Source organism: Meles meles, chromosome 3, assembly GCF_922984935.1.
Source record: "Meles meles chromosome 3, mMelMel3.1 paternal haplotype, whole genome shotgun sequence".
Classification (NCBI taxonomy): Eukaryota; Metazoa; Chordata; class Mammalia; order Carnivora; family Mustelidae; genus Meles; species Meles meles.
The window spans coordinates 159,216,710-159,231,796 of NC_060068.1; the positions used below are offsets into that span (position 1 = coordinate 159,216,710).

Genomic DNA, 15,087 nt, shown 5'->3' on the forward strand with positions numbered 1-15,087 from the left:
AATGAAATCACGGATTTGAAGTTTTGAATGCTGTTGGGGGAAAACATAGTGTTGTATGAGTTGGATATTCCAAAAGCCCTGCTTGGGAAGGAATATCAGGCATAGATGATTGTTCTAGGGTGACTGAGGTTGATTTCATAGACCAAAGTATTTTATTTTTAGGGTAGAACCTAAAACCTACGCTATAGGGATTAGGTAAGTAGTGAGAGAGTCCCAAAGAGCACTAGCTCAGACCAGGATGCCTTGTCTTGTCACACTTGCAGGTTTTAACACCTGCAAATCATTTTTCCCTCTGTATTGTTCCTCCTTCTTAGCCTTTACTGTTGTGCTACGGAGCTAAAAATAGTTGCTAATCCCATGCCCCTACTATGCGTGATGCGTCATGCCCTTCTGTGTGTGCATCGGTGAGATGAACTTGCAGAAATTTTTGTTTGTTTATAGAGGGATGATTTGGAATAATGAGAAAGCAGGGATTACAAATAAAAAGTTTGAGAACCAGTGATCTAATCCCTCCCTGCTGCCTCCAGACAGCATTAAACATAAATCATTTAGGCAAACGCAGATCTCATCTACAAGATCTCTTTGAGAGAATAGATTCCACAGCCTCCTGTTGGAGAATTTCTTTGTCGCTGACATAATTGGGTTCTTTGTATCCGACCTGCACCTCGCCCGCCTACATTTGTGCTCCTTTTCTTTAGTTATCATAGGAAATGGAGACCATCTGGCTACCACTCTTGGTGTAACAGCCCTGTGTGGCACATCACTGTCACTTTTAATATGATATTCTGCTTTCACCCCGTGCTCTTATAGTGAAGCCCTAAAAATAATCAATCACAGTCTTCTTACTTTACACTAGGTGGCCCTCTTTGGTTGCTCATGTCGCGCAGCCATGGCTTCCTCTTTATTTTATGTTATTTTATTTTTTTTAAGATTTTATTTATTTATTTGATGGCTTCCTCTTTAGAATCAAGAGTGAATGGAGAAGTTAAAGGAAGAATGCCAGTATGTTTGTCTGTTTTAAACCAATAAACCTGTTTCCTATTAAAATTTAAGTGTAGTCATGAGAGACTGCTGTGCTAGATAGTAGAAAACACCCTGGATTCTCGAAGTCAGAATTGGGGACGTGTGACACTTAGGTCGGTCCTGCAATTGCATCAGGGCCTGGACATCTTGCCACTTCTCCCAGTTGACACTTTTTGGGGTTCCTTCTCCCCTACAGGAAAGTTCAGACCTCTTTACATGACCTGCAGGACTCTGCCCAGAGACCAGCCAGCCTCGCCTTTGCCTGCATCAGCAACCCCCACCGACTCTGCTCTGACCTGTCCTCCACTATTCACCACCCTCTGACCCTCTCTCCTGCCTCCCTGTGATCACCTTGCTGTGTCAGGGCCCCTTGTTTTGTCAAAGCTGTTCCCTCTCACTAGAGAACCACTTCCCACCGTCTTAGTCTGTTGAGGCTGCTAGAACAAAAAACTCAGACTAGGTGCCTTAGGAGCAGTAGAAATACACTGCTCACAGTTCTGGAGACTGAAAGTCCCAGGATCAGAGTGCCAGTCTGGTTGGGTTCTGGTGAGAGGCCTCTTCCAGGTCACAGACTTCTCATTGTACCCTCACACGGTGGAAGGGGCTAGAGATCTCTCTGAGGCCTCTTACAAGGGCATTGGTCCCGTTCTTGAGGGCTCCACCCTCATGACCTAATCTCCCAAAGGCCCCTCCTAATGCATCACCTTTAGGGGTTAGGATTTCAACATAGGAATTTGGCCAGGGTGGTGGGGGTGGGGGTTGGGAAATGACGCAAACATTCAGACTATAGCACCCACCCCTCTCGAAGACTTTTTTTTTCCTTTCCTTTCCTCATTTCTGACTCTGTTCATCAGAAGCCACCTACATGAATTTTTTTTCCCATTTTATTTATTTTTTCAGCGTAACAGTATTCATTGTTTTTGCACAACACGCAGTGCTCCATGCAAAACGTGCCCTCCCCATTACCCACCACCTGTTCCCCCAACCTCCCACCCCTGACCCTTCAAAACCCTCAGGTTGTTTTCCAGAGTTCATAGTCTCTTATGGTTCGCCTCCCCTTCCTACATGAATTTTTTTTAAAATGCATATGTCCAAGTTGTATCCCCAGGAATACTAACGCCTTGGTTCTTGGAAGAGGCTTGAGCTCCAGTATCTCACAAGCACCTTATGATTCTGATGGACCAGCCAGGTCAGGAAAAACTGTTTTTCCTCAGGGGGCAGGTTGTCCCCAAGGCCTCTGGGGAAGACTAGGGTCGAAAGGGGCGCCTACGTGCCCTGTGTCCTCCATGCTGTCATGGCAGCTAAAGTGGCCACTTTGTGTGGCTTCCTTTGGAGATTAGCAGCCATGGGGTGTCAATCTTCTTGGCGTCTGTCCACTGTCAGCACAGCACCTGGCACAGAATTGGACTCCACAGCTGCTAACTGAATTGCTATAACTGTGTGTGGGGGGCGTGGGGGGGGTCTGCCTTGTGACCTCCTCTTGTTCCCACTTGTTGGCAAACAGTGTGATGCCTTCCGGACTAGAACTCAGCAAAGGCCGAGGGTGGAAGCTGTCATTTAAAGGACTCCCATGCAGACTGTCTTGATTAGGTATAGAGCACGATCTTCCTTCTTTTCAGTTCATCTTCTCAGTTTAAATGGACTCTACAAATACAGGTGATTTATAGCTTCCTTCTTCCCCACTGAGTTTTGGTTCAGGCTCTGAGTTTTGGCAAGAACTTCAAGATCGCTTTCTGCTGGCCACCTTGCGGCTGCAAGACCTGTCAGGGTGTATCTTAAATAAACCAGAAGCATTTGTTTCCATTCTCATTGCTTTCCTCGTTCTCTGTCCATCGGCATTACTGTGTAATACCAACAAAGGAGCCCTGATGCTGGAAGGCAGCTGCGAGGGCCTGGTAGCCTGTCATGTATTATGGTGTGGTGTGTGGGCTCATGAGGTGTACTTCGAGCTTGTTGATTTTGAGGCATGAAATCCCCAAATAGGCAGCCTGAATTAGAGTTTTGTGTTCTCACCAAAGCAAATACTGAGAAAGAACCCAACTTGCTCAGCGTAACCATATACTCAAAATAGCCCTCCTATTCCCCTGCCGGCCTCTACTTTGAGAACTGCCTCCCCCACCTTCCCGTGGAGAATCCAAATGAAAAAAGATCTCTCCCTTCTAGCTCAGTTATTCTGTAATTACAAGATATTAGGCTGATGGGCTCCTATTGGTTGGGTTTTCTATTAACGTTACACGGTAGGCCTTTTTAATTTTGAGCTTCTCTGTGGATATTAATTTTAATGAAATATTCACTATACTGAGAAAAAAGATAGAGTTGGGGGAAATAGGAGGAGGACGGGAGCAGAGACAAGCAAAGAATAATAGTCTTAACTCAATAGCAAGCACGGCTTATGAAGATCAAGTTGTACTTCTGCTTCATGCATCACTGTCAGACAAATCAAGAACATATTGTTTCTTATTTATCTATTGTCAAGGATGCAGTCTCAGGCACTGAGAATAAATCTTGATTTTCATAAGCTCGGGTGGCACTGGAGCCACAGAGCATAAAACTTGCATCTAGTAAACAAAGGGGTCGGTCCACTGCTAGCACAGCCCACAGCTGCTTCCTGCTCCTGGGCCCTGGTGTCAGGGCTGTTCCTTAGCAGGAAGGGATTGTTGGAGGAGACCAAGAATTTGTTACAACTATTGTAAGAACAGTTCTACTTTTAGGTATGTTATTCCCCAAAATAACGTGTTTGGTCCATTATCTGTCGCCTGCCCCTCGGCTTCCTCCTCGCTTCCACCAGGGAATGGTTCCTGAGTGCTGAATTCCTAAACCGTGCTTGCTGGACAGGCACCTCTGTGATGGGTTTGTTGTATAATTTTCATGCCCTGTTTGCCGTTAATACTTACGGTGGTGCTTGGAGGACTCTTGGCTGACTGAAATTTTTGCTAGAGACTTTTGTTTTGAATTCTTGAAGTTGAAATGTGAAAAGTACATTTCAGTTTGATTAGAGATGGAGTCCCAATTTGATAAACTATGACTCAGGATATATAGTGTATGTCCTTAAAATAATAATAATAAAAATATAAATAAATAATTCAAATATTTTAAGTAATGCTTACTAAAACATTACTTCCCCAAATCCTAGAGTATCAAAATTACCATCAGTGCTATGAAACTTGAAATTTATTTTAGACACGGTAAAAGTCCTCCTTTAAAACTAATGTACAGTGACAGAAAACAGGTCAGGTTTGTCTGTGGATGGTGCATCAGATTGATTGATTGCAGAGGGGCACATGGAACTTATTTGGAAAGGTAGAAAGTTGTCAAAACTCATCTAACTGTACTTGAAATGGGTATGTTTTATTGTCTGTAAATGATACTACAGTACAGTTGATTTTTTAAAATGTTAATGCTCCTTACACTTAGTAACATTACATTTAGTGGAAGCTATGATCTTTAATCATGGTATAGTACCATCTCCCCAACATGGCTAATTGCTACTAAAGAACTAAATAAACTATTTAAAGGACAGATAAAATCCAGGAGGAGAGTAAGTTATTAAGGAGAAGCTAGAAGCATATGGAGTTTGTTACAGCATCTTGGGTACAGTGGTTAAGGACTTAAACCATTGCTTGACGTGGTGTCCCAGTTAGTAATGTGGTCTCAGTCTGGTTGGGCCCAACACTGGAGTGGGAGAGAGATTGCAGTGAAATGGTTTCTTTTTTCGTTGTGTGTGTGTATATTTAAGATTTTACTTGTTTGAGAGAGAGAGACAGAGACAGAGATAGTAACAGGGAGCACAAGAGGGGAGGAGAGGGAGAAGCATGCTCCCCACTGAGCAAGGAGCCTGACACAGGGCTCGATCACGGGACCCTGGGATCATGACCTGAGCCAAAGGCAGACGCTTAACCTACTGAGCCACCCAGGTGCCCCGTGAAATGGTTTCTAAACATGCCTCAATTCCTTTTGTCCAGTTGTTGCGAAGCTCTTTGGTGAATAACAGAACTCAAGCCAAGGTAGCTGAGGAGCTGGGCATGCAGGAATATGCCATCACCAATGACAAGACCAAGAGACCCGTGGCCCTTAGGACCAAGACCTTGGCAGACCTTTTGGAATGTGAGTCTTAGAGTAGAGGTTTTCTCTTAACCTGCAGATTCAGAATGTAAATCAAATGCACCCACATTCCACTTACTTCTCACTATTATTATGTTGTAATAAAGAAACCTTTTCTATTTTAATTTTTATTTATGCTTTTCTCCGAAGTTTGTTAGAAGGAGAATATTTTGGAATTAAGACATGTGAATAATGAATTTTACGTTCAGTCTCTGTTCAGTGGTACCACCTGCCCCCCATCCCTGCTTCTCTACCCCTCCATCTTAATGCTTAACCATCACATCCTTTGTGGGAAACAGAAGCAGAATGCGGAGATTGGTAAGAGTGACTCATAGCTTTTCTTGCTACCCAGCGGCCTTTGTACAGGGGCATAAGAGAAAGAAGGATAATTTATTCACTAAATACCAAAACGATTATCTGTTGTTTTGAATGAGCTCAAAGCTCTATGGAAAAATAATTGTCATCTTTGGCAATTTCTGTTATGGTCTGGAAGCATTATAAATAATCCTATTATGGCTATCTAAAGGATTATATGCATAATTTTATTGTTTCTGATACTACTTTAAAATAAGTGGACCATTCATTGGGCTTTGGAACTTTTTAAAAAAACGTTATTTTTGATGGTTGGAATTATATACAAATATTAAAGTCTACCATGCAAAAACCAGCTCATTGACAAAGTGCAAGGGCAGTCTGACCTCTTTTTCAATTAAGAAAAAGTTACTTAAAGATTAAAGTTACAAAAAAAGTTAAGTGATCAGTTTCACTAGCAGATTTGTTTGGGTTTTTGTTTTGTTACCTCAGTGAAAGCTATTTTTATTACCTTCTTTTAAAAAGTCACCGTTTGTCTCCTTGGTTAAAGTGCCTTTTAATGAAGTCGTCTTTGGGGTCACCATTTCTTAATGCAAAGTTTGATATATTGTTATATTGTCATTAAACCTAGTATTAAGTTTTTCTCTGGGCAGATTGGCTTTACAAATTGTCCCATTTCTGTACATGAAATGTAACACAGACCCTTGTAAATGGCTAGTCTTCTCAAGACTGGTGTGGAGAATGGTAGGCCACAAGAATGTGTTCATTCCATGGTCGTATCTGATCTTCAGGTTTTCTTTCGATTTGTTGTTAACGTGGTTGTATTCTCAGATATTCTCTCCCTGCTGTACAATAGCATTTTGTGTACCACTTAACTATTTATTTAGCCTTTAGCCAAACGTAGTTTGGTCTTTATACTCTTTGATTTTTGCATTTTATTACACATCTATACTGTTGCTTCTTATATTAGTGATGAAGGGAAATTCTTGTTTGAAGAAAGAAGATAGGATAATTCTAAAAAATAAAGAGGGCCTGGGAGTTGAAAACCTCATTACAATGTTTATTTAATGTCTAGTGTCTTACTCTTGGAGGAAATGGCAATGCATTGTGGTTTTATTTTTTTAAATGTTCTCTTTTTCAGCATTCATTGCAGCGCTGTACATTGATAAGGATTTGGAATATGTTCATACTTTCATGAATGTTTGCTTCTTCCCACGATTAAAAGTAAGCTCATATACAATTTAAATTACTTATATACTTCATGCTTGGCGATTCCAGAACCCATTACTAAATACTTCTCGGGGACTTGCCACAGGAGTTCATTTTGAATCAGGATTGGAATGACCCCAAATCCCAGCTTCAGCAGTGTTGCTTGACGCTCAGGACTGAAGGAAAGGAGCCAGACATTCCTCTGTACAAGTGAGTACTTGCTCCTGCAGCCATCGGGCTGTTGAGTTTAGAGTCGATGCTCCGGGGGTCTGGAGGAGGATCGAACCACAGGGGAAGTCCTGACGAGGGGCCTGGCTGGGGCCTCCTTGACGCCGACTCTGGGCCCAGCATGGAGTCTCTTTGGGCATCTCCGTCTTTTCTTCTAAGTAAGTGGGTCGCCTTTGATTATCTGCGCTTTTTATGTTTGTCTCATTTTTGGTAATCTCCGCTAGGCTGTGCATCTAGGTTAGAAGATTGTGGCTGTTTGTGACAGTATTTGGGCGTCCCTCTCCACTGCGCCCTGAAGCCTGCTGGCCTCTGTCCCTGTTGCCCGACAGCTCCGCGCCCTGTCAGGCAGCCGCTGTAGGCAGCAGGCGGTTCTCCACTGGCCCTGTGTTAGTCACAGATTTGGAGTGCTTCTTCTCAGAATGTGTGTCAGAAACTGTGGTGTGCTTTCGAGTATCTTTAGTGACAAATCGTTATCCTCTGAGTGGTAGCCAAAAGTTGTGCAAGAAGAATGCGAGTCACTGCACACATGTGCCAGTTTTGGTGAAAACAGGAGATTTGACTCTGAGGTGGAGTAATTATCTTGAGACTCTCCTTTGTTGCTTCAGAAGGTGTTTTCAAAGAGGAGTTACAAAAGGAATGGATTATCAAAATGGGTGGATTGCCTCCCAAAGTATTATCTGGGTATGTGTTTTTAAGGATGTTTAAAAATCAGGGTGCCTGGGTGGCTCAGTGGGTTAGGGCCTCTGCCTTCGGCTCAGGTCATGGTCCCGGGGTCCTGGGATCGAGCCCTGCATTGGGCTCTCTGCTCAGCAGGGAGCCTGCTTCCTCCTCTCTCTCTGCCTGCCTCTCTGCCTACTTATGATCTCTCTTTCTATCAAATAAATGAATAAACATTAAAAAAAAAAAAGGATGTTTAAAAATCTGGTTTGAATGCTGGTTTACCCCTTGTCTCTGCACACACACGGGAGCACACACACACATTTGTGCCAGTGCTCCATATGGAAGAAAAGCCCTTCTCTGTGGACTTTCTCAAACTTTCGAAAGGAAAAACACCAGAGTGGCAGCTGGGAATTTTAAATCCTTTTTTATGTGTTTGTTTAATAGTCCAAACACGTTATAGGCTTTTTTTGCTAAAGGAACTGAGGCCAAGAGAAGTTTGAGTCACCCCACAGCAAGCTACTATAAATTGTCCCAAGAAGCTGTCACTGCAAAACAATGTTTCCTTTACTTATTGGGAGAAATCCCCAAATGTTTAGAAATAGGACTTTAATATGTACCTAATAAGCATAATGACCATTGGAACTGTATTACATGAAAGGCTCGAAGTATTTCCTCATCAAAGTGATAATTAAGGTCCAATAAATAAAATGAGGACGATAAACTTCTCATAGCACAGGCATGCTTACTGTCATAAGTGACATAGAGTGGCCATTGTGTGCTTTCATCCCACAGAGTGTACAAAACACAAAGGAAATGACTCTGCTCCCTTCTTATAAATCCCCCAAATGCAAGTACACGATGAGCTTGTTCTTTTTTATCAAGATGATAGGGTTGTTTTGCATTTTTTTTTCAAGATTACTGTGTGTGTTCCATTATCTTTGTTGGCTACTTTTAATTTCCCTTTTCCATAAAGTTATCAGTTTTACTGCATTAGAAATCTGCACCATGTCATTAAAATCCAGACTACCTGGAGTTTTGGTTTTTGGCAGTTGTGTTGTGTACTCGGAGTTATAACGTACCTTTGAAATGGTCTCGGATGTTTCAGAAATTAAATACATTTTCTGATCTTTTAGATAAGATGCTAGGCATTGGAGAGAATTCATGAAGGATGAAACCATTCAGATGTGGCTTGAGATGTATTGCCCCAAATAGTTATCATTTTTGGTTGTGATTAGCACTGAAGAATAATGAACAGACTGAAATCGTTAACTTTCCACTGCTGAAAGTTTGTTAGTCTTAGGATACTTGGAATACATACACTTTGAAATTGTTTAAGACATTTTACACTTCACTGCTAGCCTTCAGATGCTATTTATAATGCTTTGGGAATGGGAAAAGATATATAAAAATCCGGTGTAGAATTTTAAAAATTTCCTACTTTAAAAGCTCTCTATAGATTTGTCAGCATAGCAAATAAACTTACTCTTTTAATTTTCTTGTTATTTTTACCTTTTTCTGTCTTAAGTGATAAGTACATGGATTTTCTTAGAGTTAAATGTTAGCAGTGAGAATGAAATAACACCTTACCATAATTAATGTTCCTTTTTTTCCTTTCAGGACTCTGCAGACGGTAGGACCCTCCCATGCTAGAACCTACACGGTGGCAGTGTACTTCAAGGGAGAAAGAATAGGATGTGGGAAAGGACCAAGGTATGAGAAGAGAGCCTTCTGATTTCTTTGAATGAACATCCTGTGTGTCCAAGAAGTCCCTGCTTGGTATTCCAAACTGTGTAGTCTGTCTTTTTAAACTCAGAGTGCAGAATGTTCAAGGGTGGTAGCAAAGTAAATCCTAGGATTAATGTCCCCACCTTGCCTTGGACAGTGGGAATGCCTTTGTATAAGGGGCTTTGGCTACCTTGAGAAAACCACATTACCTGGTATGCAGGTAAGGGCCGCCCAGTGTCAGTTACCCAACAGGGTACTGAGCGTGGCTGCAAACATTTTATAGGACACGTGCGTGACACACCCATTAGACATTTGATTTCTCACTGCCACTCACTTGAGCTTTGTTGGAAATGCTAACTAACTTCCTCTCCCAGGTAGAAAGAAATACGCATTTTAGCCTATTTCTTTGAACCCTCTAATTTATATCTTAAACTGAGAAGTGATTGGAGGTCTGTCTGTACGTGCATTTTTTTTTACTCTTCTTTCAACTTTGTGCTAAAGATATTCAAACTTATAAGAAATACTTCAGACCTAATATAAATGGAAGGCATTTTATTATACCATTAAAAATGTGGAACAAATAACGTAAATAGTCTTTGTGCAAATAAATGATGTTTCTGCCTGGCCTTGTGTACATTCCTAACTTGTGCGATTCAGTACGTGACAGAAGTAATCAGATAAATTTTATGCACCAGACATGAAAATCGACCTGAATAATGTGTGGCCATAGCTTGTGCTGGTGAAAAAAAAAAATCTTTAAACTGCACCTTTATTTTATTTAATAGTATTCAGCAAGCGGAAATGGGAGCAGCAATGGATGCACTGGAGAAATGTAAGCCTGTCCGTTTTTCTATAATTATATGTTCATAATGTGTGTTTTATGGAAAGAAAATGGGGAAGTATAAAAATGGTAAGTACTGATAAAATGTGATCTTTTTTTTCTTCATAATTACTCACTACCTAGAGTGTAGTAGAATGTAAGATATGTATAAAATGGGCTAATAATTTTTTTGAAAAGTATTCCCGAATGCTTTTTGATTTTCATTTTCCTTTCTTGCATGGAGTCCCACTCAGCTCAGGTAACCCATGTGAAGAACCCAGTGTATCTTCTTCTATATGTTTCTCTATACTTCTAAAATCTTATACAAGTGAAGGTTTTTTCTTTTTAGTTTCTGGCTGTTGTTTCGTGAGTATGAGATATTTATGTCCTTTTCTGCATCTTTCTGTTGTTGCTCAACAATATATCATGGGCGGCCCCCAATTCATTCATTCTTAATGGCTGCATAGTATTTCTGTGGATTTAGTATAGTATGCTGTGGATTTGCCGTATTCTATTCAGCTTTTTTAGTTTTGGTGGACATTCTTTCTGTTTTTGTTTTTGTTATTTTTTAATCGCTGTTGACAGTAAATGTCTATATGTTGGTCCTTTTGGTTCTGTGGGATAGATTCCCAAGAGCAGGATGGCTGGATGGAAAACACTTCAATTACATAATTGGCCATGTAGGGAACTACATAGTCTCTTGTAAGTTGAAGACTTAGCAAAGGATTTTTTCTTCTGAGATGGGCTATGCTACGCAGCAGAGTCTATGAGCAGAACATCACAGTGCAGTTCCAGTACGCTCCAAGTACCAGCTAAAGTGGGACGGAGCAAAGTGCGGGAAGCTAAAAGTCAGGAGGCCCAGGATGCTCAGCTGTGGGAGATTCCAGGGAAGGCAAGAGGGCAGCAGCCAAGTGGAAATCAGCAGACAGTAACTTCCTGGGATGGGGGGGAGGAAGGACAAGTTGGGGGCGGTAGCTAGTATTTCTAGGTTCCCGTGGCCATGGAATCTGAAACACTGAAAGTTTTAAGTTAGCTCTGTTAGGGAATTTTTTCACTCATTATTTACAAATGCACAATCACATACTGAAATAAAAGTGAGATTCCATTTTCTACCTGTAAAATTACTGAAGGTTCTCTTTGGATCCAAAGCTTTTTTGTTTGTTTTTTTGTTTGTTTGTTTGTTTTTTAATGATAGAACAGTCCTGGAGAGAGGGCCTGTTCAGAGACTGACCTCCACATACCTAGTGGCAAGAGTGAATCATTTCAGCTGCTGGAAGGCAGTTTGCCTAGATCCGGTCCTTAAAGAAGTCCATACTCTTTGATCCGGAGACTTCATTTCTAGGAACCAAACTTAGGGAAACAACTGGAGTTATGAGCCCAAGTTCACATGCCACGATAATAGTGACAGCTTGATATATAATAGCCAGAAAACACATAAGTAAATCAAACTGCATGATTAACAGTAGGGAAATGCTTAAATAAATGATACTATATAGCCCAGGGGTTGGCAAATGTTTTCTGTAAAGGACCAGATAGTAAATATGTTAAGCTTTGCAAGCCGCAGGGTCTGTCACGGTTACTCGAATCTGCCGTTGTAGCCGGCAGGAATGAATAGTATGCAAATGAGTGGGTGTGTCTGTGTTCCAGGAAACCGTATGTACAAAAATAGGTGGTGGGCAGTGGTTGACCAATTCTTGCTTTATCCAAATGCTGTAGTATGTTGCAATCATTATAGCAGTATTTTTGAAGACTAGTGGTACGGGAAAATACTTACCCTAGAATGTTTTAAAAAGTACCCATAAAGAGGTACCTGTGCTGTTGTCTCCCAAAGTGAGGGTGGGTGCAGGAACGATTAAATATTCAAATGTCCATGTAATATATACACATTTACACTGTGTATGTATGTATGTGTGTAGCATAACTTCATAGGAAACTAGGAGGATACATTCTAAAAGTTTATCAGTGGTCAGATCTGAGTGGGGGGTGTGTTTTTTTTTAATGCAAATTAGGTTTTAGAATAGAATTTACTGAGGAAGTAGGGTTCATTTTGTAGAAACTTGCTTTACAGCTAACCTTTTTGGATTTTGATTTATTTTTTTAAAAGTACTTAGAATACTTGAAACCTGTGTGTTATATAATACATAAAGTCAACTTGCTGTCATTTAGGGAATAGGATTTTGTTCCTGTTTCGTTTCTAAAATACAGATGTCACTATGTATCTCTTCTGTTTATAATCAGTCAATGACTCAGATATACAGGGTCTTTACTGACTCACCGCCCGCCTCACATGCGTTTCCTACCACCCTGTTCCTGTCCCTTCTCTCTCCTGGGGGGGAGGATGGGGCGCTACATAAGAAGGGGGGGTAATTTAGGAATTTGCTAAATATTTATATACACTTTTATTCTATTTCATTCTTAACAAAAAACATACGTGCTCTTCCCCAAGCATGCCATGCTCTCTCTCATCTCTGAATCTTCCTATTTTTAAATACAAAGCAGGAACTCTTGAGTATAACAACCCCTTACCTGGTTAGGGAGAAGAGTGTCCTTTTCCCTCCGTGTTACCAGGTAACTTGGGTGGCTCTCATTCACCCTTCATGCGTGCCTCCCTTCGTGAGGTGTGCTGTTGAAGTATGTGTTCGTTGACTAAGTGTGACTTTTATTATCGTTCCATCCTTGGTTTCTTACTCTGTCTCTGTACTTGTTATATGCCACAAATGACAACAGAGTCATAACAATTTTTAGATCTTAACCAAGATGTTCACTGTGTCTAGCATCCTGCGCAGGGTCAAATATCAACCGAAATATAGCTCAAGCTATACCATTGAGTGATACGTTTCCTTTAACCAAATAAAATTGCTCTACCTGAGTTGCTGTTGCTGACGAAGCACTGGGTATCCCATGGTAAACTATAAAAATAGGATGATCAGAAATAATGACTTAATGCCTTCTGTCCATCAGACCTTTTTCCTCTTTTCAGGAATTTAATTCAGGTAACTAACAGGGTGATAATACCATTATTTGTTTGGAACTTTTGGTTTGAGCTTTGCAAAAGTACACACGTCCACTTGACTACATTGTGTAATCTCTCCCTGACAATCACGTCTTACTAGGAGAACCGTGTTAAAACACCTACCTACCTGGAACCATCCTGAAACCATGCATCTGTCTTAACATTCCTATGTGTTTTGGTGCCTTTTATACTCAAGTTCCCATCAGGTATCGCAGTCTAGTGTCAGGGTGCAGGTGCCGACTGCCAGTGGGTTTTGAATGACAAAAGCCGAGGGAAGAGACCAAGCAGTTGTTTGCCTCTTGCCTAGGAACGTACAGCTCTGTTTCTCGTGAATGTGTGTGTGTGTTTAGTCTGCGTCGTTCTTTGCACCAGAGGCTACCCTTTATTGAGTATAAAATGTATCTCCTCGTGTCAGATAACTTTCCCCAGATGGCCCATCAGAAGCGGTTCATTGAACGGAAGTACAGACAAGAGTTAAAAGAAATGAGGTGGGAAAGAGAGCATCAAGAGAAAGAGCCAGATGAGACTGAAGACATAAAGAAATAAAGGAGGGCACGGAAGTGGTGGCGTATTTCCTTGCTTAATAACTGTGACTATTGCCCATCGAGATCTAGCCTAGTTTTCCTACAGACAATGAACGAAGGGTGCCCGTTGAAATAAAACACAAAGTCAAATCGCTGTTGTCGTTTTACTGATCTAATATGCTGGTCTTTGTTGCAAAGTATTTGATTTCTCTTCTATTTAATGGAAAACTTCACTTTGGTGGATGTGCATATTCCCTTCTATTTTGTTCTTTAAACAATAAAATTCAGAAAGCATCTTCTATGTGGAATAGATCCTGTTTTTCTCTCTCCATCTGAGATTGTGACACAGACTTCAGCTGACAAGTGAAAACTCCACCTCACCAGATACTTGAGCAACACTCTATTAACAACTGTACTTTCGGAAATCTCTGGATTATTAACTAGATTTTTCAGCTTTCATCTGGATGTTTATCGTCTTCTCAACTGCAAATACTGAACTTACCCCTTGCTCAGCAGTGAGTCCTTTGAAGAAGGGATCCCTTTAATGTTTAGCTGGCTAGTGGGAGTGGGGAAAGACACATTTGAGTCACAAATATTCTTTGTATCATTAGAATAGGGGAAGAAATCATGATTCTAAGCCAGGTGACACTTTAAATCAGATACTCTAACCCTGGGGTCCGTGGACACTTTAAGAAGTTTATAGACAGACCTAAAGGAAGTCTCAGAACCTCCTGAAATTGTGCTGGATTTTATGTGTGTGGGGACGGGAGGGGAAGGTTGGGAGCGGGCGGGGAGCAAGATGAGGAATCTTCACAGCTTTCATCAGCTTGAATGGTCCCTGTGATAAAGGGCTAACAATACATTAAAAGATATGACATTTTCAAAAATGTTATTTTAAGCTGAATATCACTTGTTTCTTATTAATAAAGGCAAAACCTCTTTTTTTAAAAACAAATGTGTTTTCATTCATTATTTTAGCAAATACATAGTGAGTACCTTCTGTGTATTGGGCATTGTTCTAGGCTCTGGGGCTCCAGCAGTGAACAAAATGAAACTCCCTCCTGTCCTCAGAGAGTTAATGTGCTAGTAGAGAAATGCACTCAGTAGACGGAAGTAAAACATACGGCGCATGGTGGTGTAGATGATGGCCGAAAATAGAGCAGGGAGGTGGGGAGGGTGCAGTTTTCGGTCAGGTAGTTCGAGAGATCCCCCAAAAGGGTATCGCTTGAGTTAAGATATAAGGCAGGAGATGGAATGAGCCTTTCAGGTATTTGGAAGGTTTCTTACTTATGTGACTATTAAATGATACCTATGCAAGACGGAAAATTGGGGGGACCATATTACTTTTATTAGCAGGAGAAAGAAACAAATGCTACTTTGGAAATACTGTGGAGAAATTAGAAAGCATAGGCAGAAAAATAAATCACCCATGACTCCATCACGTGGAGCTTTTGTATATCGTCAGACCTGTG

At 41.0% G+C, this 15,087-nt stretch overlaps 1 protein-coding gene across 8 annotated transcripts in view; it reads left to right on the top strand.

Moving 5' to 3' along the window:
* The window catches only part of DROSHA (drosha ribonuclease III), a 120,988-nt gene extending 106,423 nt beyond the window's left edge, over nt 1–14,565 (top strand). For 7 of the 8 annotated variants that reach the window (XM_045999362.1, XM_045999361.1, XM_045999364.1 and 4 more), the window contains 6 exons: nt 4,986–5,127; nt 6,578–6,660; nt 6,752–6,855; nt 9,151–9,243; nt 10,044–10,090; nt 13,507–14,565. In XM_045999362.1, coding sequence (XP_045855318.1) covers nt 4,986–5,127; nt 6,578–6,660; nt 6,752–6,855; nt 9,151–9,243; nt 10,044–10,090; nt 13,507–13,637 — 600 coding nt within the window. In that variant the 3' untranslated portion in view covers nt 13,638–14,565. Of the gene's footprint in view, nt 1–1,219; nt 1,729–4,985; nt 5,128–6,577; nt 6,661–6,751; nt 6,856–9,150; nt 9,244–10,043; nt 10,091–13,506 lie in introns of those variants that run through there. The other variant, XM_045999368.1, reaches the window with a different exon arrangement.
* The last annotated feature ends 522 nt before the right edge of the window (nt 14,566–15,087 follow it).